Genomic DNA, 22,705 nt, shown 5'->3' on the forward strand with positions numbered 1-22,705 from the left:
AACAAAATAAAATAGATCAAAACAAACAAATTGGGACATGACAAAACAACCAAACAAGAAAAAGAACCAAAGAAAAAACATGAGAAACACATATAGATACAGAGATATACACATTTACACACACAGGAATCCCATACGGACCCAAAACAAGAAGCCATAATATATATGCAAAGGACATGCAAAAAAATCCCTGACTTAATATCATAAGCCATAGATCCTCCAAAGATGTGGTCGAGTTTGTTTTTGTGTTGGCCATCTACTGCTAGACTAAGGCGTACAAGTGAGAGTAATTGGTTTCTCAGTAAGACTCCCTTGGAGAAGATTAATTTTTATTTCCAAGTAGCTATCAATTGGAGATAGTTTCTGTGTTAGGGATGTGCCCGAATCTCCTTTCAGCTCTAGGACCTCATCTGGTGCAGACCCTAGCAGGCCCTATGCAAGCTACCTCACTCTCTCTGATTTCACCAGCCTTGGACTTAAAAGGACTTGGTTCTTTGGTCTTCTCCATTCCCTTTAAGAATTAGTAAGGCCAGGCACGGAGGAGTGCACCTCTAATCCCAGCACTTGGGTTGCAGAGGCAGGCAGATTTCTGTGAGTTGGAGGCCAGCCTGGTCTACAGAGCAAGTTCCAGGACAGCAGGGCTACATAGAGAAACCATGTCTCAAGAAAACAAAACAAAGTAAAACAACAACAAAAAGGAAATGTGCTTAATGCATCATACATAGTGCCTGGCACACTGTACATGCTCAGGACGTGGGCAGCCATTATAGTGATGGCACTGGTGATTCCCATGAGCACTTGGAAGGGCTGTTATTTACTTAGGTTGTTCTTTGTGGATCAGAATCATAGGTCACTGTGGTGGTGTTTGTCGGTGGTAATGAGAACTCATTTTAAAGTAACATAACAATACAGAACATATTTGGTTGGTTTTCAGAGGTAATTGTTTTAATGAATAGCACTTTGTTTTCAGTGAAATTTGTTTGTAAACTATTGCAGATCTTTCTTCCAGAAATAAATTTTAGTGTTATCAGCCTCATTTAGTACAAATAATCTTTTATGAAGAAAATTTAGTTTAAACACAAATCAATATGGATGACCCATCTCTGACTAAAAGACTTATTAGTAAAATTCCACTGGTTAGGAGACCATTTAATTTTTTTCAATTTCTGTTTATACAGGAGGCCGACAGTGGGGAGGAGGAATGCCGGTCACAGCCCAGAAGGTATGTTCGTTCATTGTCTTATGGCATCTATGCAGTTATATTTTTTTCTAAATGTGTTTTAGTCTTGCGGGATTAGTTTGTTTCTGTTTTACAAGATGCTCCATTGATACTAAGAAAAGGAACCGCTGCCTGGTGCAGTGTCCCCGGCCTGTAAATCTCTGCACTTGGGAGGCTGAAACAGACCCTGTCTCAAAGCAAGCAGGGATGGAGAGCCAGCTCAGCAGGAAGGAGTGCTTGTTGCTCTCCAGAGGACCCAAGTTCAGCTTCTAGCACCCACATGGGGCAGCTCACAACCATCCCTAAGAGTGAGGCAGGGAACAAATAGAAGAGGAGGGTGGAACAGGGACTAGAGGAAGGAATATGATCAAGGAATGTTATTTACATGTATGAGCTATAAAAATGAAACCAATTGTCTTGTACAATTAATTAGTGTATGCTAAAACAAAGAAAAGGAAAGAAAAGTTAATAGGTATTCATTACTGCTTACATACTGTAACTTAAAATGTTTTCTTTAGTAACTGAGGTTATTGGCAATTTTTTCTTGTTGTAATTATCATATGCATTTTGGCTTAAAGCTTTATTTCTCACTTTCTTAGCGAAGATCTGGCAGTAAAATTTTATTTTATATAAGGCTAAGAGATAGAAATTCAATAGACATTTTACTAGAAGCATTATAAACATTACTATCACTAGAATTAAAAAAAAGAATCCAAAGTATCCTTACATTTCCTTACAGATTCAATCTGAGTATCTCTGAGTTAATCTCAAGTTTTACATATTGTCTTGGTATTTGCTGGGATACATTTTCTTCCAAAAGAATTACATAATCATGAGACAGTAAAACTTTCACATTTTATTTACATCACTGACTGAAGTGTCACGTCATGAAAAACCACAAAAAACTGCCTTAAAATTACTAGAAATAATTCATTAATATGATTACAAACTTTGGTTTACACGAAAAAGATCACTTGCACAAATAGGAAATTAAAGGAAAACCTAGTAGTCCTCACTTAAAATTACCATAATTTACGTCTTATTTCTTATCTGCAGTCCTTGCCAGGCTTCATCTGACTCAAAACAAAGAAACAAAGAGACTTTCTTCCTTACAATTAATTATGCTTTGTAAAGGTTACGCCGTGTGTCTTTAGTACTGAGGATGATTCTGGCATTCACCATCAATGCCATAAAATGAACCAGCATGAGGTTTCACCTGACGTTGCCTCGGTTCATCAGTCCATGGGCTCAGATGTGGCCAGGAGAAGAAAACTAGGCAGTGAATATCCTAGCTAGGCAGTCCCAAACTATTTGTTTTATTTTTAATTTTTTGAGATTTATTAGGCCAGTTGGTGGGGCACACTCCTTTAATCCCAGCACTTGGGAGGGAGAGGCAGGCTTCTCTGAGTTTAGGGCAGCTTGGTCTACAGAGTGAGTTCCAAGACAGCCAAGGCTACACAGAGAAGCCCTGTCTCAAAAATAACAACAAAAAAAGATTTATTTTATGTGTTTAATATTTTTCCTGCATGCGTGTAGGTGTACCAAGTGTGTGGTTGGTATCCCATGGAGCCAGACGAGGGCATTGGATCAATTGAAACTAGAATTACATATGGTTATAAACCACCAGGTGGGTGCTGGGAGCCGAACCCTGGTCCTTGCAAGAAAAAGTGCTCTTAACCACTGCTTCACCTCTCCAACCCCAAATTATTTTTGATGCATTAATAATTTATTTCAACCAAATGCATGTGTTAACAAAGGCATGAGTTAAATGTAATCTCCATGTGATTATACAAAGCTAGTTGTCCGTAAAACATTGTGGTCAGGCAGGAACCAAGCTCAGTTGGTAAAGCTTTGAATTTGATCACGTCCCATAAACTGCGCATGGTGGCACATACCTGCATTCCCAGCATGGAACTCACTCACTTTTATTTTTAACAAGGTCTTCTATGTGTCCCTGATTGTTCTGGAACTTACATAGATTCACCTCTGCCTCTCAGATGCTGGGATTAAAGGAATTTTTTTTTATTCTTTTCATTTCTTTTTCTTTTTTTGTGAGACAAGGTCTCGGTATATAGACCTGAAACTCAATCTTTATAGTCTTAAACTCACAGAGGTCTGCCTGCCTCTACCTACAAGAGTGCTATAAATTTAGTTCGTAGATATCAAAGAACATCTAAGTAGTATCAAAATTAGGTGTGAGAAAAAGTATGATTCATTTTTAATCCAAATCAATCTCCATCAGTGACTGTCTAAACCAAGATAACCTATAGAGTTGGAAAATACAGTGGCAGCAGGCAGACTCTATAGGCAGATACATTTCTAAAGGACAACCAGGAGGCTTAGGAGTGATAAGGCCCAGAAGTAGCCACGACAGCAAAAAAAATTCCATTAAATCTATTTTGTTTTGGGTTTGTTTTTTTTTTAATTGTTGTTCCTTTTCCTACACAAGTCTTACCCACTGCCCTAGGCTTCCGGCTTCTTGGGTTCTGGGACTACAGGTGTGCACCACCAGGCCTGGCTAGATCCTTCTTTTCTTTTTTTGTTTTGTTTTTTGTTTTTGTTGTTCTTGTTTTTGACACAAGGGCTTACTGTATAGCCCTGGCTAACCTGAAACTCCCTTAGTAGACCAAGCTGGCCTTGAACTCACAAAGATCTGCCTACATCTGCCTTCCACAGTACTTTAAATTTATTTTTAATTTCATATAATGTATTTACATCATTCCCACCTCTGTATCTCCCTTCCCCTTTCTCCCTCCCTCCCCTTCCTGCCTCTCAAATTCATTGCCTCTTTTTCTTTATTATTCTTACATATTTATATACATAAATACAACCTGCTATAGTCATGTAGTATTGCTTATATGTGTATATTTTGGGGCTTACCACTTAGTATTGAATAGCCAGTTGGTCCCAGATGTATTTCTGCTTACAAATAAACCTCTTCTCTATCTTGGCTTCTGTTAAGTCCACAAACATTAACCTTCAAATTAGTGTGACTGCCACACCCCTGGTAGTGTCTTCTAAACATGTTTATTTATTTTATATATGTATACGTGTGTATGTATGTATGTATACATACGTGCGCGTGCGCGTGCGCACACACACACACAAACACACACACACACACACACACATACACAGGATAAGAACTTCTCTTTAATGGCTAGAAATAATGGGATGGCTCAGTGGTTAAGAGTTTATTCTGCTCTTCCAGAGCATCCAAGTTAGATTCCAGCACCTATGTAAGGCAGCACACAACCACCCCCAACTCCAGATCCAGTCCAGTGCCCTCCTGGACCAGGAGCACCTACACACTTCACACACCAGCATATTGATATACACATACATATATAATTTAAAATATCTTTTCTTCAAAGGAGTTAATCTTTAAGTTATATTTCTCTTTTGCATTTTACTATAATCACTCAAGAGGACCCAAACTACATCTTCAATATTTTACTTAGAAATCGGCTACACTCTTCACAGCTTCAGGGATTGGCCTAACTGAGGTGATGAAGGAATAAAGGAAGGACAGATACACACAGAGAAAAACTAGGGGGGGATCAAGTGGTCCCTGCTCTCTCTGATGGATGGTGGCAACTGCAGCAGCCATCTGGAAGCTCAGAGTGTTTATTTCATATATCTGAATCGAGGAGCAGGTTTATTGTAAACAGCTGAACAAGTAGGCAGGTTTAACTAATGTCAGTGGAAGGTCTCTGTAGTGTCGCAGCTCATGATGCAGTCATCCTCGAGGAGCACACTGCTGTTGACAGACTCTGCATGCACTGTCACCAGAGGAGGCCCTTGCCATCCTTTGTCTTGGTTGTAGTCGCTGAGACCCTTGACATGGCTGTGCGCATGTCAACAACACTCATTAACTCAGACTTCATCTTCTCTTTACATAGTCACTCGGGGCGTCCTCCACTCCTCAGAGAAATTAGCTAAATATCCAGTTTCATCACTGACCAGTTCTACCTTCCATAAGCCACTAGAACATAGTTCAAACCATAATTCTCTGAGCACTTAATAATGAGTATAATTTTTTCTTTATTGTTACTAATGGTCCTTGCTGGAGTTTTTGATTTTAGCCATTCTGACTGGTGTGAGATAGAATCTCAGGGTTGTTTTGATTTGCATTTCCTTGATAACTAAGGATGTTGAGCATTTCTTTAGGTGCTTCTCGGCCATTTGATATTCCTTAGCTGGGAATTTTTTGTTTAGCTCTGTACCCCATTTTTAATAGGGTTATTTAATTCTCTGGAGTCTTCTTGAGTTTTTTGTATATATTGGATATCAGTCCTCTATTGGATGTAGGATTGGTAAAGATCTTTACCCAATCAGTTGGTTGCCATTTTGTCCTATTGACAGTGTCCTTTGCCTTACAGAAGCTTTGCAATTTTATGAGGGCCCATTTGCTCCCAGAAGTCCAGGTTAATTGACACAGTTGGTTTTCCTGTGGGGTTGCCATCTCCTTGAGGGTCTTCAATCCTTTCCATAACTCTTCCTTAGGGGTTCCTGACTGCCTTCCAATGTTTGTTTGTAGTATCTGCATCTGTCTCAGTTATTAATGATGCTATGTTGTGCTTGCTGTCAGGAACCTAGCATAGCAGCCCTCTGAGAGGCTCTATCCTGCAGCCGAGTGTACATTTTTAAAGGCGTTTTCCTTAGCTACTTAGCAGTAGGAATTTACAATGAAGAACTTTTGTTTCAGAAGGTATTCACTTCTCTTTGAATCTGGCATTTTCTACATGGAATGAAGGGCCATTGTTTGTAGGAGTCATATACAACAAAGTAAAAAGATCTGAAGTAGAATTCCTCTTTTGATAGAAGGCAGAAGTAGAATTGGCCTTAACCCTTTTTCACAATGCAAAACATTTGTACAGCCCGTAATTCAGCTCTCAATGAAAAATAGAAGGGCGTTAGAACAAATGATCTTAAATTTAATGCTAGTTTTCTTTTCTAGTGGAGGCAGGGACAGTGGAGAATGGCATAACGATAGAGGAAGAGCTGTTTTCAGGGTGAGAGAAACAGCTGACAGTCATGGATTCTATATGCAGTGGTGCATGCCCATAGTCCAACTACTTGGCTAAGGCAGGAAGATGTGAGCCTCAAAGTTGAAGGCCAGCCTGAGTAGCATAGTGAGGCCAAGAGATCCTATCTGCTTAAAGGGGTAAAACAAAATTCTCACAAAATTAGAGTGATGTGCTTACTACCTACTGTCCCCTCACTCCTTGCAAAAGTGATAAACTTCAGGGAAGGGGCTGGAACACCCTCCAGGTCAAGCAGTAAAATCAGCCAGTAGCTGGCTGTGGACAAAACCACTTATAATGAAATTGAAATTTTCTACAAAATTCAAATTTTCTATGGATAAAAGTTGACGACTGTATGATTCTCTTTCTAGCCTTACTCTATGTAGAATGTTCTAGGAAGCATTTCATTATTTTTGACCCACTACACATTAAGTTATTAAGTTTCCAACTGTTTGCTTCTAAATTTCCTTACTTATCTGGGGGAAGGGAATGTGCATTGTGCATGTAGAGGTCAGAGATAACCGTTGGGAATTGGTTCTCTCCTTTCATTCTGGGGTCTCCCAGGGGTTGAACTGAGGTTGTGAAGCTTGGTAGCATGTGCCTTCACTTGCTGAGCCGTTTCACTAGTCCTTCTTAAGATTTCTTTGAGTGATACTTTATAGGTAAAGTATGATTCTCCCCCCCCCCCTTTTGTTTTTGAAACAAGGTGTCTCTACTAAGCCCTGGCTGTCCTGGATCTAGAATGTTTTCTGCTTGTTTATGTATCTGGGTATTTGTTTTCTGATAGTAGGCATTAAATCCAGGGCCTTGTGCATACTAAATAAATATTCTGTCATTGAGCTACATGATCAGCATTAATTTTCTTTAAAAGACTGGGTATAGAAGAGGTAAGTCATGTCATGCCTGCCGGCATCCTACTCAGTACTCTGCTGATCACCTACACATTTCTCTGAGACATCCAGATGTATTTTCTCAACTCTACAGGCTACTGCTTTTTACTTTAGTGTCTACCCACCCTATCCAGACTACAATCTGAGACTTGGAGTTTTTGAAACAAATCAAATGAAAGCAAACGTATCAGTAGCCAAGCTTTTCCTGGGGTCTGTACAAATAGCTATAGTGTTAGCCAGCAGTGGGATCGGAAGCCTGTTTGGTTGACTGTTTATGGCCATGGACTTTATTGAACCATTTGGGATTCATGATGAATCTTGTGAGATAAATACTATATAGTGGAGTAGGCCTCATAGAAGTGGTGAAAATACTTTAATTGGGGCCAATGAGATGGCTCGATAAGGAAAAGTACTACTGCCAAGCATCACAACCCAGGTTCAATCCCTGGGACCCACATGATGGGAAAGGAAACCGACTCCCACATTGTTCTCTGACTTCCACCTGGGTACCATGTCTTCCCCCCACCCCCAACATATTGCACAAAACAAAAATGTAATTTAAAAAAATTAAGTCTTCTTTTCCATCTTTTTTGGGGGATTTTGTTGTTGTTGTTGTTTGTTTGTTTGTTTGTTTGTAGAGTTGTAGACTGGGTCTCACTGTGTAGCCCTGGCTTTCCTGGAACTCACTATATAGACTGAGATGTCCTCAAACTCAGAGATTCTCTGCCTCTATCTCCCCAGTGCTGGATGAAAGGCTACCACATCCTGTTTATAAAAGGATCTTAAAATCCAGTCAGCTCTCCAGGGAAAGCATATTCAGGGATGTTTTGCTTTGGATGGATAACCAAATTATGGCACTCTCAAGGAGAATCCTCAACACCTTCCTCACTTACAGCCTACCTGAAAGGAGCTAATAATTCCTGGAAGTCCCTGAGCTTTGTGCTACAGGTTTTTTCTAAGTCCAATAGTACCTTCCTCAGCGCTGAATCTGCCTTCAAACCTCAGGGACAGAGCTGCGGACCTTGAGAAGACCCTGACAGGAACTCTGTCATGCTAAGCCTGAAGGCATCCAGGCAGTGAGCGAGTTCTGGAAACTGCTTGTGATGCGAAGTTCTACCAGGCCCTCCTTCTGTCCTGCCCTTTACAGAGTTTCTGAAGTATTTTAAAGCTTTTAATAGTGCCATGACTTTACCAAATTAGCAAATTATCTTAAATAAGGCCCTGCCCTACCAACAAAACATATTAACAAAGGAAATTCGGAAAGGTAATTTGAATGTATAATCCAGGACAAGAAAAGAGTTTCTTTTCTATCAATTAAAAAAATGTATAGAAACAAAATATATACAATTGTATATAAAACACACATTCACAGTGTAGTCCAACTTACTAATGAGAAGGTTTTGGTGCATTTGCCATTAATGTTTCTCTAAAACTATTGCTTCTTATAGACCTATAAAATAATTTGAAAAAGTAGCAATGAATCTAGTCAAATCAAGAGGTTGAGACAAAGGGATTGTAAGTTGGAGGTCAGCCTAGGTAGGCTACCAAAAGGTTGTCTTTTAAAAAAAAAAAAAAGGAAAAAGAACAAGCAGTGAAAGTTCAAGATTCACATCTCTCATTCAGCAAAGGGGCTTCATTTTCATCCTAGGATGTCAGCATCTAGCTACTTTTTTTTTTTTAGTATAGTATAGTATAGTATAGTATAGTATAGTATAGTATAGTATGTGTGTGTGTGTGTGTGTGTGTGTGTCAGAGAGAGAGAGAGAGAGAGAGAGAGAGAGAGAGAGAGAGAGAGAGTTCTACTTACTTTTTATTGTTCATTTTTAAGTCCAGACTAACGCTTGGAACTAATAGGCATGTAATACCTAATTGTTAAATTGTTTAATGAATGAATGATGAATTTATGAATTGAAACTGTCTATTGCTGTGATAAAATACCATGACTAAAAATCACCTTGGGGAGGAAAAGGGTTATTTCATTTTACAACATGTACTCCACCATGCAGGGAAGTCAAAGTGGGAACTCTCAAAGTAGGGACCTGATGATAGGAACTGATACAGAGGTCATGGAGGACCTGCTTACTGACTTACTCCTCACTTGCTCAGTTTGTTTTCTTATACATCCCAGAGCCTCATACCCACCGGTAGCACCATGGACTGGACCATCCCACAGCAAAGATCAAGAGAATATCCTATAGCCTTGCCTCCTCTCAGATGACTCTAGTTTGTGTCAAGTTGACAAAAAACAAATAAACACCTAGCCAGCACAGAAACTAGAGCTTTTTTTAATATCTGACTGGTTTAAAGGTAATTCATGAAGGGCCGAAGAAATGACTCAGAGATTCAGTTCAGCACCCTATCAGGTAGTTCACAACTACCTCCAACTCCAAGCACCTGCACTCATGTGCATACCCACATACAGCACACACACATAGCTGAAAGGAAGAAAAACGAGAGGGCACTTTTTAACAAGGTAATTCACTACTAGACGATTAACTTTTGTATTTTGTTTTGGGTTTGTTTATAGATGAGGGCTCACTACGTTGCCCTGACTAGTCTTGAACTCTTTGTCAAGTGATTTTAGTCCCAGCCTCCAGAGGACTATAGGTTCATGCCATCATGCTGAGATAGATGTTTACCTGTCTATAGTTCTGTCGCCTTCTCTAAAGAGGATTTCCTCACTTGAATAAAAGGTAATTTTCAAAAGTAGTATACAATAAAAACCAAGGATTTGGGCTGGAGAGATGGCTCAGAGGTTAAGAGCACTGTCTGCTCTTCCAGAGGTCATGAGTTCAATTCCCAGCAACCACATGGTGGCTCACAACCATCTGTAATGAGATCTGATGCCCTCTTCTGGCCTGCACGTGTACATGCAGGTGGAACTCTGTGTACATAATAAATAAATCTTAAAAAAAATTCTTTAAAAAAAAAAACCAAGGATTTGTCTGTCTATTGTAGTGACCTCTCTGCCTTCTTATCACAACCTGAATAAGACTCCATCTTCCAGCAAGAAGTCTCAGGGCTCTTTAAAAAGTTGATATATGTTTCTTGTTGTTCACTATAAGTTGTTTGCTTTGGACGAAAGACTAAGAAGCTATTAAGAAAGGTTTATTCTGAACACTTAATTCATCACTGAAAGGTAAAGTTTTTGTTCTCTTCTGATATTCTTAAGTTTATTGATTTAGAAACACCTAATATCCATGATCTTTCTTACACAACAAAATATGACCACACAGATTTCAGGATAAGAAAAAGAATATTACATGTGCACATGCGCACGCACAGACACACACACACACACACACACACACACACACACACACACACCCTTTATATGCTTGCTTTTTAAATATTTAAAAGAACTAGTCATTCCAGAAAACTTTTATTATAATCCAAAAAGACTTTAAATTACCAGTGTTTTCACATCCTATTAACATTCACATTTAACTATTTTAAAAGATTATGAATAAACCACTTGATAGAGAATTTTTTACAAAGTGAAATTTTAAAAATTGATAAAATTAAGCTGTGGATGTTAGTATTCTTTGTAGAATAATGGTCTTTTTTAAAAGTAAAAATACTTACCATATTTCTACCAGATCTATAGAAAACAGGATTTCTGAAAAACAAAAGGTCTTCAGGCAAAAAGAAAAAGCATCTGCTCTTTATGTTAGAATTAAAAAGAAAAAAACACAATTTATGGATATTTTCTTTTATACTATATAATAAGGAATAGAACCTCATTTAAAAATCATTCCTGTAGTAGTATTTAGGGCATGAAAATTCCGTTCTCTTTTCCCTTCCTGTCTGTCTTAGTCTGGGTTACCATTGCTGTGATGAAACTCTACTACTGAGAACAAGTCAGGAAGGAAAGGGTTTATTTGGTTTGTAATTCCACCCCCAGAGCCCATCACTAAAGGAAGTTCAGATTGGAACTCAACCAGGATGAGAAACTGGAAACAGGAGCTGATGCAGAGACCTGGAGGGTGCTGCTTCGTGGCTTCTTCCCTGTGCCTTGCTCAGTTCTTATGGAGCCCAGGACCTCCAGCCCAGGGATGACATACCCATAATGAGCTGGCACCTTTCACATCAATCACTTAAGAAAATGCTCTACAGGTCTGCCTACAGGCCAATCTTATGGAAGCATTTTCTCAATTGGAGTTCCCTCCTCTCAGATGACTCTAGCCTGTTTCAAGTTGACATGAAATTAGCCAGCTCACTATCTAATTAGATAGGATTCCAAACCTACACGTTGTTGTTTTATGCATACAAAGAAGACATCACAAAATCTGCATGCCCAGCAGTGCAATCATTACAGTCATAAGCAGTGTAAATGAAAGACCAATGACCAAAGACCAGATTATAGTTCTAGTTGACCTCAACTATGTAAGGCACATAGTCCTCATTCATAAATGAGAACATCTACACATCTATCCTTATAGAATTTCTGTGAGGTTAATTCAACATAGGAAACATTAATAAATAATCAGCACCAAACATCAAGTTGGATGTAAGGTGATGGTATTTTTACTGTATGTTTGAATTATTTTCCACTTCCATAAACTGGCATCCTAGTTTCTGTAGCTTTGAGCTATGATAGAACCTCTTATTTCATAAGATGCTAAGACGATTTACTAAGGAAAAGCAAGAAAACAAATTGTGACACTTCAGATTCTAAAGTAGTAAGTCTTTAGTACAAATCTAGCATTAAATTAGAAGTGAAAACTTATTTCTAGATCAGTAGGTCAAATTCCTTTTAACCTGGGTTATTACTAAAACTGACAGCTGGTTAATGCCATTTGGAAAGGTATGTTCAGAAGAACTGACAATGACTCAGAGATCTATTATGAAAGCATTCATGTACTTGATCTGTTACTCACTACTACTCCATAGTCCTGAGGCAGGAGAACATGTTAATAAGCATAACTGCCAAATGGTTCTAGAGTTAATTTTTCACCAAGAATTTCCTCCAGCTAAGCAGCCATATGGAGAGAGAGAAAAGCGACCTGTTACTAATTACCTAACCTGGCCTTAAAACAGCTGTTCAGTTGATATACCAAACAAAAAGTCAGAAAATTTAGAAACTCTTTGAAACACATAAGTGTTTGCAACCTACTTGTGTTTATAACAGCTCTTGCTTCTCGGTGGAAAAACTCTCACCTCAAACTCTCACAGACCTCTGTTGCCCTCTCAGAGCACTTCCAACACTATTGCTATGTATTCTTGTTGTTTTTATCATTAAAATTATGTAAGGGTGAGGACAGCCCCTGTTCGGTTCATGATTATTTGGCCTCTAGAAAGCAAATCTTTGGCTTCTCCTCTGTTTTCCTCTATTGGAAAAATAGGTTTTAAGCTTCTTTGAGCACCTTACCTCAACAACATAATAAGACTGTTCTATAAGGAGAGACATGAAGTAAAAGTACCTATGTTTATATTATTTTAGTCAGTAGTTGCTAGCATCATTCCTTTTAAATCATTTGTTTGTTTTTAAACAGAGTCTCTCTATGTAGCTCTGGCTATCCTCGAAAACTCTACACAGACCAGCTCTGGACTGGAACTCACGGAGACCTGGCCTGTCTTTGCTTACTGTTGGAATTAAAGGCATGTGACACCATGCCCAGCCTTTCATTTTTTAAAAGCATTATGGGGACTGCAGAGATGGCTCAGCAGTTAAAGAGTGCATACTACTATTCCTGAGGACCCAAGTTCAGTTCCCAATACCCACATTTAGCAAACAACCATGTGTAACTCTAGTTCTTTCTTTTTTTTCCTTTTTTTTTTTTTCCTTCGGAGCTGGAGACCGAACCCAGGGCCTTGTGCTTGCTAGGCAAGCGTTCTACCACTGAGCTAAATCCCCAACCCCTTGTAACTCTAGTTCCAAGGGATCTGATTCCTTCTGGCTTCCTCAGGCACCCATATGTGGCGTTCACTTACACACACACACACACACACACTAAAAATAAATCTTAATTTTTTGTTATTGTGTATATAATATGGATGTGAGTATGCACATACCCTGGTGCACATGTAGAGGTCAGAGAACAACTTTGTGGACTCCATCTTTCCTTCCACTTTTTCTGTGGGTTCCAAGGATGGAACTCAGGTTGTCAACCTTGAGTGACAAGTACTTCATCTGCTAAGTATCTCACTGGCCCTGTATTATTTCTTTTTTTTAATTATAAAAGGAATTTTTCCAAAACAGGATAACTCCATGACTATAAAAACAAATCTTTACATAGTTTATAAATCCTCTAACAACCTCTCTTGACTTTTTTTTTTTTAAGCACTCTTTTTTTTTTCCCCCCCGGAGCTGAGGACCGAACCCAGGGCCTCAGAGGGCTTGCTAGGCAAGCGCTCTGCCACTGAGCTAAATCCCCAACCCCTCTCTTGACTCTTAATACTCCTTCCTGCCTCTATCTCCAAAATACTGCAACCTTAAGCATGTGCCACCATGAACCCTGGCACTCCTTAGAAGAGTTTTGAACAATGTTTTAACCAGGTACCTTGGGGTGACAATGACAAAAGAAGTGACATTCTGCAAGTACAAATGTATGAAAGTTATGCTATTTCTGAGAACAGAGTATCTGGAGGGCTGTTTCTTGTCTGCCTCATCTTTCTCCCCTGCTTTACTATGAGCTATACTTTATATATAATTATATATTCTCTATCATAACACAATACCTAGCAGAGTTGGCACTCACTCGATAAGTTTTGTTTACTTATGTGTATATATGTGTCCAAATACAAATTTATGTTTAAAAGAATCTTTGAAAGCCTGTTTTTGAAGGTTCAATATAAGAAATTAAGTATTCTACGTTCTAGATGTCTCTTTGTATTACTATAGGATTGTTTTGTAAATTCCTTCACGTCAGAAAATATAAGCAGTACTACATATATGGTTAATGTTTTGTTTGTAAGTCTAAAGCTGTCCTTCCTTTAGATTATGAGGGGGAGAAGGTCTTTAGGAAAAATATGGCTACCCTTTGTTTCCATTTGTCTGTTTTTGAATTTTGAATTCTTGTGGAGTTAAGAGCTTAATGTCTGTGTATACCTATCATCCTGGCAGTGCTGCCCAGGGTGATGGTTTGCGTGAGTGTCCTCCATGTTAGGTCTTAGTTATTGGCACCGTTTTTTGGGAATTTCAGAAGTGTGGCCTTGCTAGAGGAAGTATATCACTGGAGACCAGCTTTGAGGGTGAAAAGCCTTCTCCATCCCCAGGTCATTCCCTCTGCTTCCAGAGTGTCATTCAAGATGTGAGCCCTCCACTTCTGTTCCAGATCCAGTGTCTGCTGCTTGCTGCCACTGTTGCTTGCCATCACGGATGGACTCTTATTCCTCTGGAATATTTGGCTTAATAAAAACAAATATCATCAATTCAGTTATTAAGCCAAACCCTTCCTTCTGTAAGTTGGTTGTGGTGTTTTATCAGGGAAATAAAGCATAATCCACCCAAGACCATCCATTCTCAATATGAAACTTTGGTGGTGAAGGAGCTACAGAAAAACCAGGTGCCTTTATACAATCTGAAGAGAAACCAGAGTAAAGTGTGTGTGTGTGTGTGTGTGTGTGTGTGTGTGTGTGTGTGTGTTCACACACATAAGTTTTAGGGAAATTCATGTAAGCTAGAAATCAGACTTGGGTCCTCTGCAAGAGAAGTACATGCTCTTAACTGCTGAAGCCATCTTCTCTCCAGACCTTAAGGTTCCTTTAGGTAGGGATTGTATGTTTACAAAGGAAGCTTATTTTCTAGCCAAAATATAAAATACTTGTGCGCATCTGCTCCTCTCTCCCCACCCCAAGAGATGGAGTTTCTTCTTAAAAGAATGAACTGTTGCCAGGAGCATTCCATTGATCCATACAGGGGACAGAGGCAAGTATATCTCCGTGAGTTTGAGACCACACTGATTTCCAGGCTAGCCAGGGCAGCATAGTAAAATCCTTTTCAAAAAAGCAACTAAGTGTTAAATGTGTACTTAAGTGGCACTTTAAACTACATTAAACTATAAAGAGCTTCAACACAAAAGTTGTAGGGAGATGTTTTTACTACAGTCTGACTGACTCCTGAGCCATCTACTCTGTCCTAGTGGCATCGAGAGTACATGTATGCAGAAAGCAACTTCATTTCATTGTTGTTCATTCACCGCTAGCTATACCTTCCGCTCAGTTGTCATTCAAGGCCTGAAGTCTACTTTCTGGTGTGAAAGTTACTATAATATGTCTTTCCTGAGCTAGCACATTTCACCAAGGACTTGATTTTTGAGTTATTTCATCATGTCTTCATCTTTGTCAGTTTTTAAAACCATCTTGGACATGGTTACACTTATTTAGCTGGTAAATAGTTTCCTCTAAAAGTTTTGGTTAAGGCCCAGCACACTGGCACATAGCTGCAGTCCCAATTACTCAGGAGACTAGGATTACTTAAGCCTAGGAGTTGAGGCCACCTGATCAACATAGTGAGAGCCCTAATTTAGACATTGTTATTGTTAAGAATTGTGGGGAGCTAGGGAAATGGTTCCGGCAGAGGATCCAGCTTCAATTCCCAGGACCCTCATGGCAGCTCACAGCTGTCTGTAACTCCAGTTTCAGGGATCCGACATCCTCTTTTTTTTTCCTTCTTTTTTTTTTTTTCTTCCGGAGCTGGGGACCGAACCCAGGGCCTTGCGCTTGCTAGGCAAGCGCTCTAAGGATCCGACATCCTCTTACAGACATACTTGCAGACAAAATACCAATGCACATGAAATAAAGATAAGTAAATCATTTAAAAATTAAAAAAAAATAAAGAATTGTGTTGAGGAAAAATATTTCAGCAGTTAAGAGCACTTACTATTCTACCAGTGAGCCAGGGTTTGGTTCTCAGTACCCTCAATAAGAGGCCCACAGCTGTCTCTAACTCCAGCTCCAGAGGATTCAAGCTTCTGCTGGCACTTCACATTATGTGCACATACCCACATGCAGGCACACACCTATACATAATTTAAAATCATAAAAGTAAGTCTTATAAAGATTGCGTTGAGGTAATAATAGCTCTCATTTCCCAAGGTGAAATTATTATTTTTTGACCCAACAGAATCTCTTCCGTTAAAAGCATTCCTTTAGTTTTATTTTGGAAGATGTTTTTGGTTTTGGTTTGGTTTTTTTGGAGACAAGGTCTTGCTGTGTAGCTCTGACTGGCCTAGAACACTCCTCGTAAACCAGGCTGACCTCAAATTCAGTGATCTTGATTTTGCTTAATCGCTGGGATTACAAGCATATGCCACCATACCCTGCAGCGGCTTTTGAAAGCCCAGGTGCTGTAACAGCATTCAACCTTGGTTTTCTTTAAGTTTGTTAGTTTACCTATGAAAATTCCAATTGCAAAATGTAATTACCATTAAATTAGATTGCATAAGAATAAAGTACTTTATAAATAAATGATTTAAAAAGTAATTCCCAGTAATGTGGTTGCTTTAAGATGCCACTAAAACAAAAATGCTCCTACCTAAGGTATAAATAGTAAACAAACATGGAGATATTTAAAATAGTAAAGTAGTATTGTACAGATGACTTACTTATAATTACTACCTCACTGTGTTGGGTTTTGTGGGGAGGGTTTGGGTTTTTTATAAAAGAAAACATTTATTTGGGGCTGGCTTACAGTTTCAGAGGTTTGGTCCATTATCATGGTGGCATGATATCATTGAGGCATGCAGGCAGACATGGTGCTGGAGAGGAGCTGAGAGTTCTATTCTACACCTTGATCCTTCAGCAGCAGAAGGGGACTGTGTCACTGGACACTGCTTGAGCACAGGAGACCTCAAAGTCCACCCCCACAATGACTCACTTCCTCCAACAAAGCCACACCTACCTCAACAAGGACACATCTCCCCCAACAAGGCCACACCTCCCCCAACAATGCCACACCACGGAATAATGCCACTCCCTATAGGCCCTGCATTCAAACACTTGAATTTCTGGGGGCCATACCTGTTCAAATCACCACAGAGGCCAAAGACATTCATTATTAAAAACAAAACAAAACACTGTGTACTACATAAGAAATAAATAAAACACTTATTAGAGATGCTCATAAACCATTTTTTAGTATTGGGTTTTATCATGAACTTTTCCAAAAAAGGCTAGTGAAATAAAAGATGGATAATTGCTTTCCAAGATATAACTGTGAAAATAAATCTTGAAGGAATGAGGCTCTTCCCCTTTTCTTTATTAAATAATATAAGGCAAGAGCTCAAACAGTAATTAAACTACCAAACCTAATTATTGCTTTCCTGTAGCAGACTCGTTCCTTAAAGATCTGAAACCAGCTAATGCCCTTTAAGACTTTTAGACAACATAGGAGATAGAGATGGGCATTCACCAGTTTTTTTGTTTGTTTTGAGAAGGGGCCCTCTATGTAACACAAGTTGGCTTGAACTTGTGGTGATCCTCCTGCCTCTCCAGTGGTGGGATTGTAGGTCTCTAGCCTTCATTTCCAGTTTGTTTCATCAGCATATTGTTTAGAAATTTTAAAGTATGTAAACAAATTAGATGAATTATATAGTAAACACCCAAATACAACCTCTAGGTTCTATAACTGACATTTTGCTATATTGGATTTGTTACATCTCTACTCATTTATCCATTCCTGAACTACGAGGGTTTTGTTTAGTATATTTACTTCTTTTTTTTTTTTTTAAAGATTTATTTATTTATTATACATAAGTACACTGTAGCTGTCTTCAGATACACCAGAAGAGGGCATCAGATCTCTTTACAGATGGTTGTGAGCCACCATGTGGTTGCTGGGAATTGAACTCATGACCTCTGGAAGAGCAGTCGGGCGCTCTTAACCGCTGAGCCATCTCTCCAGCCCGTATATTTACTTCTTTATTGTGTGTATGTAGCATGTTGTTAGGGAGAGGGAGGTAGAGAATGGGGTGCTACAGCATGCATGTGGAGCTCATAGGACAATTTACAGTAGTCAGTTTTCTCCTTTAATCATGGGGTCTTGAGAATCAAACTTGGATCATAAGGTGGGCAACAAGCACCTTTACCCAATGAGTCATCTTGTTTACCCCTTCAAGAGTACAAGTTTGTTTTTTTTTTTTTTTTTTTTTTCCGGAGCTGGGGACCGAACCCAGGGCCTTGCGCTTCCTAGGTAAGCGCTCTACCACTGAGCTAAATCCCCAGCCCCAAGAGTACAAGTTTTTAAACAAGAAAAATGCTTTAGTTTGCATTTCTAAATGTATTTTATATGTCAACCTAAAGAAAACTAAAAATATCATTTAGGTGCTTTATAGGCAATGATTTCCTGAATAAGTTTTATATTATTGATTACCATTGCATAATATACAATATGAAGAGAAAGATCATCACCAAACTCAAGTGTAATTACTTACAAAAAGAGGGGTTAATGAGTTCAGAAAAGCTTACCAGAGCTTTTAAATGAATCTTTCATTTCTTAAAATCCAAAGATATGTTAAAACATATCTCTTGATATCTAACTAGTATACAAACATATGTATGAAATATTTCACAATTAAAAATAAATAGAAAGATTTGCTACTTGTTCTTCATCTCCCTTGGAAAGTTTTTTTTTTTTTACATCATTTAAGATTCAGAGTGGATGCATAGACTCTGACAAAAGATGTCTCTGCTCAAGCTAGCTGAGGGACCAGCTAAAAATAACCATCTCAGAAGTGACCACTTTCTAGCAAGGACTAAGGAACACAACTTGTATACTCCTTGGTTTTGCCTAACTAAACAGTAATATGATGATAAGCATTGTCCTTAACTAAATTCTTTGAACATACAGGACATATATGATAAAACAAAACAAAAACAAAAAACCCTGCATAGTTGTGTGAGTATGTGATTTTTGCATGTCCACCTGATTTCAAAGTAAAAAAAAAAAAAATAGCAAGTGAAATACTGCCAGGGAAGCTGATACGTGAGGGCTCAGAGACAATGATGCTGCTCTGCCAGGGACTGGAAACCTGACCATTCTAGGAAAACTGCATAGTACTAAACTGCTTGTGAAAGGGCGGAATCAGTCCTGCTGCAATTTGAACTTTTGGCTCCTGAAAGTCTGGGCAGGCTTAAAAATAAAATCAAGCCCTTGCCTGCTGGGTCATATTCCAGGCCTTCTCTGAGATTATCTGTATGAAAAGTCATCCCATCTACAGGGCAAGAGGAAGCAGGTGAGGAATGAGGCGGGGAGAGGTGAAGGTACCAAGTATGAGAGAGAGTTGAACTCCAAAGGACAAGCACCTCAGTAATTAATGTATGGGTTCTTCGGAAATATTTGTATCTAGAGCCTAATGTGTGAGTAAGTGTAAAAGGACAGTCTCGGGAAAGATACAGTGGGGGCTGGAGAGATGGCTTAGCAGCTCATAGCACCAACTGTTCTTCCAGAGGTCCTGAGTTCAATTCCCGGCAACCGCAGAGTGGTTCACAACCATCTGTAATGGGATCCAGTGCCTCTTCTGGTGTGTCTGAAGACACCTGCAGTGTGTACTCATATACATAAAATAAATAAGTCTTTTTTTTTAAAAGAAAGATATAGTGGGCTGTGGAATAAAAGGACATCATCCAGGCAGAGTGTGCTCTGGTCTATTCTGTATTCTCCTCCCAAGACTGGCCATGTTTGATTTGTTTCTGTAGAGAGGTCAACAATGAGAAGATTCATATACATTTCATATCTTTCAGATGCAACTATGTGTTTATATTCTGTGGAAATAATAAAGAATAAGGCCTTGAGCCACATGGGGTGAATTTTGGTTTTGTCTTTGCTTTTTTTTCCTTGAGACAAGTTCTGTCTACTTAGCTCTGGCTGGTAAGGAACTCAGTATATAGATCAGGCTGACCTCTGACTCAAAAAGATCTGCCTGCTCTGCCTCCTGAATGCTAGTTTTAAAAAAATATATAACAACACAACTGGCTTAAAAATTTTAAATTTTTTTATTATTTTATGTGTAAATGTAGGCGTTTTACCTGCACATATATCTGTGCACCATGTGCATGTCTGGTACCTGAGGAGGCCAGAAAGGGGTATTGGATCTCCTGGAACTTGAGTTATGATTGGTTGTGAACCACAATGCAGTGTGCTGGGAACTAAACCTGGGTCCTCTGCAAGAGCAACAAGTGCTCTAACCACTGAGCAATCCTTCCAGTCCCTCTGATTTTGCTTTTTGAGCCAGTCTGGCTGTACAGCCTTCCCACTCAGATGCTACAGTGCTGGGATAGCAGGTGTGAACTACCATGCCCATCTTGAATAACATAGTTTTAAACATCTAATACCACCCAATAAACCTTAGAATGCTCATTGGACCAAACTGGAAGACCTACTTACATACACATCCCAGCTCTGATACCTACCATGTAAATTTGGGTCCTTATCTTCTAGGCCTGCAGTTTCAGCTCTGAAATAAAGCTGATGATAATTAGTTTCACTTACCTAATACAAATCCAGTGATAAAAACCTGTATGCTTTATATATCATGGTGGTACACTCTTACAAGTCCAGCACTTAAGAGGTAGAGACAGGAACATCAGAAGTTCAAGGTCATCTTCAGCCACATAGAAAGTTTGAGGTTAGCCTGTCATACATGAAACACTCTTTCAAAACAAGAGTAAGAATCCAGTGAGGATTTATGAGTATTTGAGAACTGAGAGATGAAGTAGGCCTCAAATATATATTATACATGAATAACTTGAAGATCTAGATGAAAGTGGTCTTCGATAGGAAACAGTTTGAACACTGGAAATAGTAAGGCTTGAAGATAGGAGAGAACAAAAACCACTGAATTAGCTGGGTATGGCGCCACAGGCTCAGGAGTTTGAGACAGGAAAATGCTGAATTTGAGTCTAGACCAGCCTACATAAAGAGACCCTCCCTTTAAAAACAAACAAAACCAGGCCAGCAAAATGGCTCAACAGGTAAAGGCATGTGTTGCCTAGACTGACAACCTGAGTTCAAACCCTAGGATCCACAAGGCAGAAGGGAAGAACCTGCTCCTGTGTTGTCCCCTGACCTCCATGCATGCACCATGATACCATCTCCTCTTCCCCTCCCCATAAAATATTAAAAAAAAAAAACTGGGTGATGGGAGAGAAACAAGTTCCAAAGCCAGGATGGCTAGCAGAGATGGCTCAGCAATTTAGAGTACTTGATGCTTTTACCAAGGACCCAGGTTCAATTCCCAGACTATTGCACAGAAAACTATCTTGGGCCCTAAATTAATTTACTAGTTCGTGTGATAGGAGAGACTAAAGATTTCAAAGGGAAAACCCTTTGCTGAGGGCAATTAATTAATATCTACCACATCTTAAGATAATCAATATGTTTAACTTAACTGCAGTTAAGTATCCATGTAACAATTATGTTCACAAGTATGCACAAAATTTTGAAAAACTACAAAGCCTAAGTCTTAGGTAGGCCAAGTGTGGTGGTGCATGCCCTTAATCGTAGCATGGGAAGCAGGCAGGCCGATCTCTTTGAGACCAGACTATCGACATAGTAAGTTCTAGGACAGCCAGGGCCATGTGAGGAGAACCTGTCTCTAAAACAAATAGAATTAAGTAGATTTATATAAGCACAAAAAGATACCCAAGATATAATGATAAATGTTGCTCAGAAGCAAAATAAAACACATCATACCATTGTGTGTGTGCATTTATCATGTGATCTTCCTAAAGGACAGCTATACTCATATTTGCATATGTGAGGACATTTCCTGAAAACAGTTGTAATTACCTAAGAGTGACATGACAGAGATGAGAAAAGTGACTTTTCTTTTATGTTTCTGAATTCTTGGGGCTGGGAGTGACACTTGCCATGTGTTATTATGACTTTTGAGTGGTTTAGAAAACAGAATGAAGAGTAGAACGGCAACTAAATAGTTAATGTTTTGTGAGGTGTGCTGCACGTGAAAAGTGATCCATAAATGCCTGTTATTTTTACTAAACAATAGAAGTGTCAGGCTTTTGTAACCTGAAGAAAGCAGGAGTGCAGCATGTCCTTGTGCAGGAGCATATGGTGGCCAAGACCAGGCGGGATGAACGCTTTAGCGATCTTTTCTCTGGTGCTTGAGATGCAGATCTTCTCGGTGTTCCACATCACTCTTGTGTGGGAAATTCTATGCAAATGATTATAAAAGCCGAGTGACATTGTTCAATTCAAGTGTTTAAAACTATTCTCAGGTATTTAAAACACAATACTCACAAAACCTGCTGTTGTTACAGAGCTGTTGTTAGCATTTTGCTGTACTGTATTGTCCGAAGAGTGCCTTTGACTTAGCGTAGTAAGATAGCTCTTAGTCCTGTCTGGACAATAAGTCTGAAATTGAGGGTATTGTCTTGAGAGTTTTGTCCTGGCATTTTGCAGATTAACAGACATCAGGTTGTGTTACTCCAGGTAACAAGATTTTCGTTTTGTAACGTTTAAAGTGTTGGTTTTCTTCTTTTTGACACTCAAGGGATTGATTTACTATTTATTTCTCTCAATCAAACCCTTAGAGAAAACATCAAAACACAGTGAAGTCCCCACCTTAGTATAATCATTTTTCTTATGATCGAGTACTTAATACAGTTGC

The 22,705-nt window shown here is 39.1% G+C and overlaps 1 protein-coding gene across 2 annotated transcripts in view; it reads left to right on the plus strand.

Annotated features, from left to right (window-relative positions):
- The window catches only part of Ssh2 (slingshot protein phosphatase 2), a 251,109-nt gene that overhangs the window by 113,106 nt on the left and 115,298 nt on the right, over positions 1–22,705 (plus strand). For both annotated transcript variants that reach the window (XM_087572020.1, XM_087572021.1), the window contains one exon: positions 1,179–1,222. In XM_087572020.1, coding sequence (XP_087428146.1) covers positions 1,179–1,222 — 44 coding nt within the window. The remainder of the gene's footprint in view (positions 1–1,178; positions 1,223–22,705) is intronic.

This window comes from Rattus norvegicus, chromosome 10 (genome assembly GCF_021556685.1).
Source record: "Rattus norvegicus strain SHRSP/BbbUtx chromosome 10, alternate assembly SHRSP_T2T, whole genome shotgun sequence".
In the NCBI taxonomy this organism is placed as follows: Eukaryota; Metazoa; Chordata; class Mammalia; order Rodentia; family Muridae; genus Rattus; species Rattus norvegicus.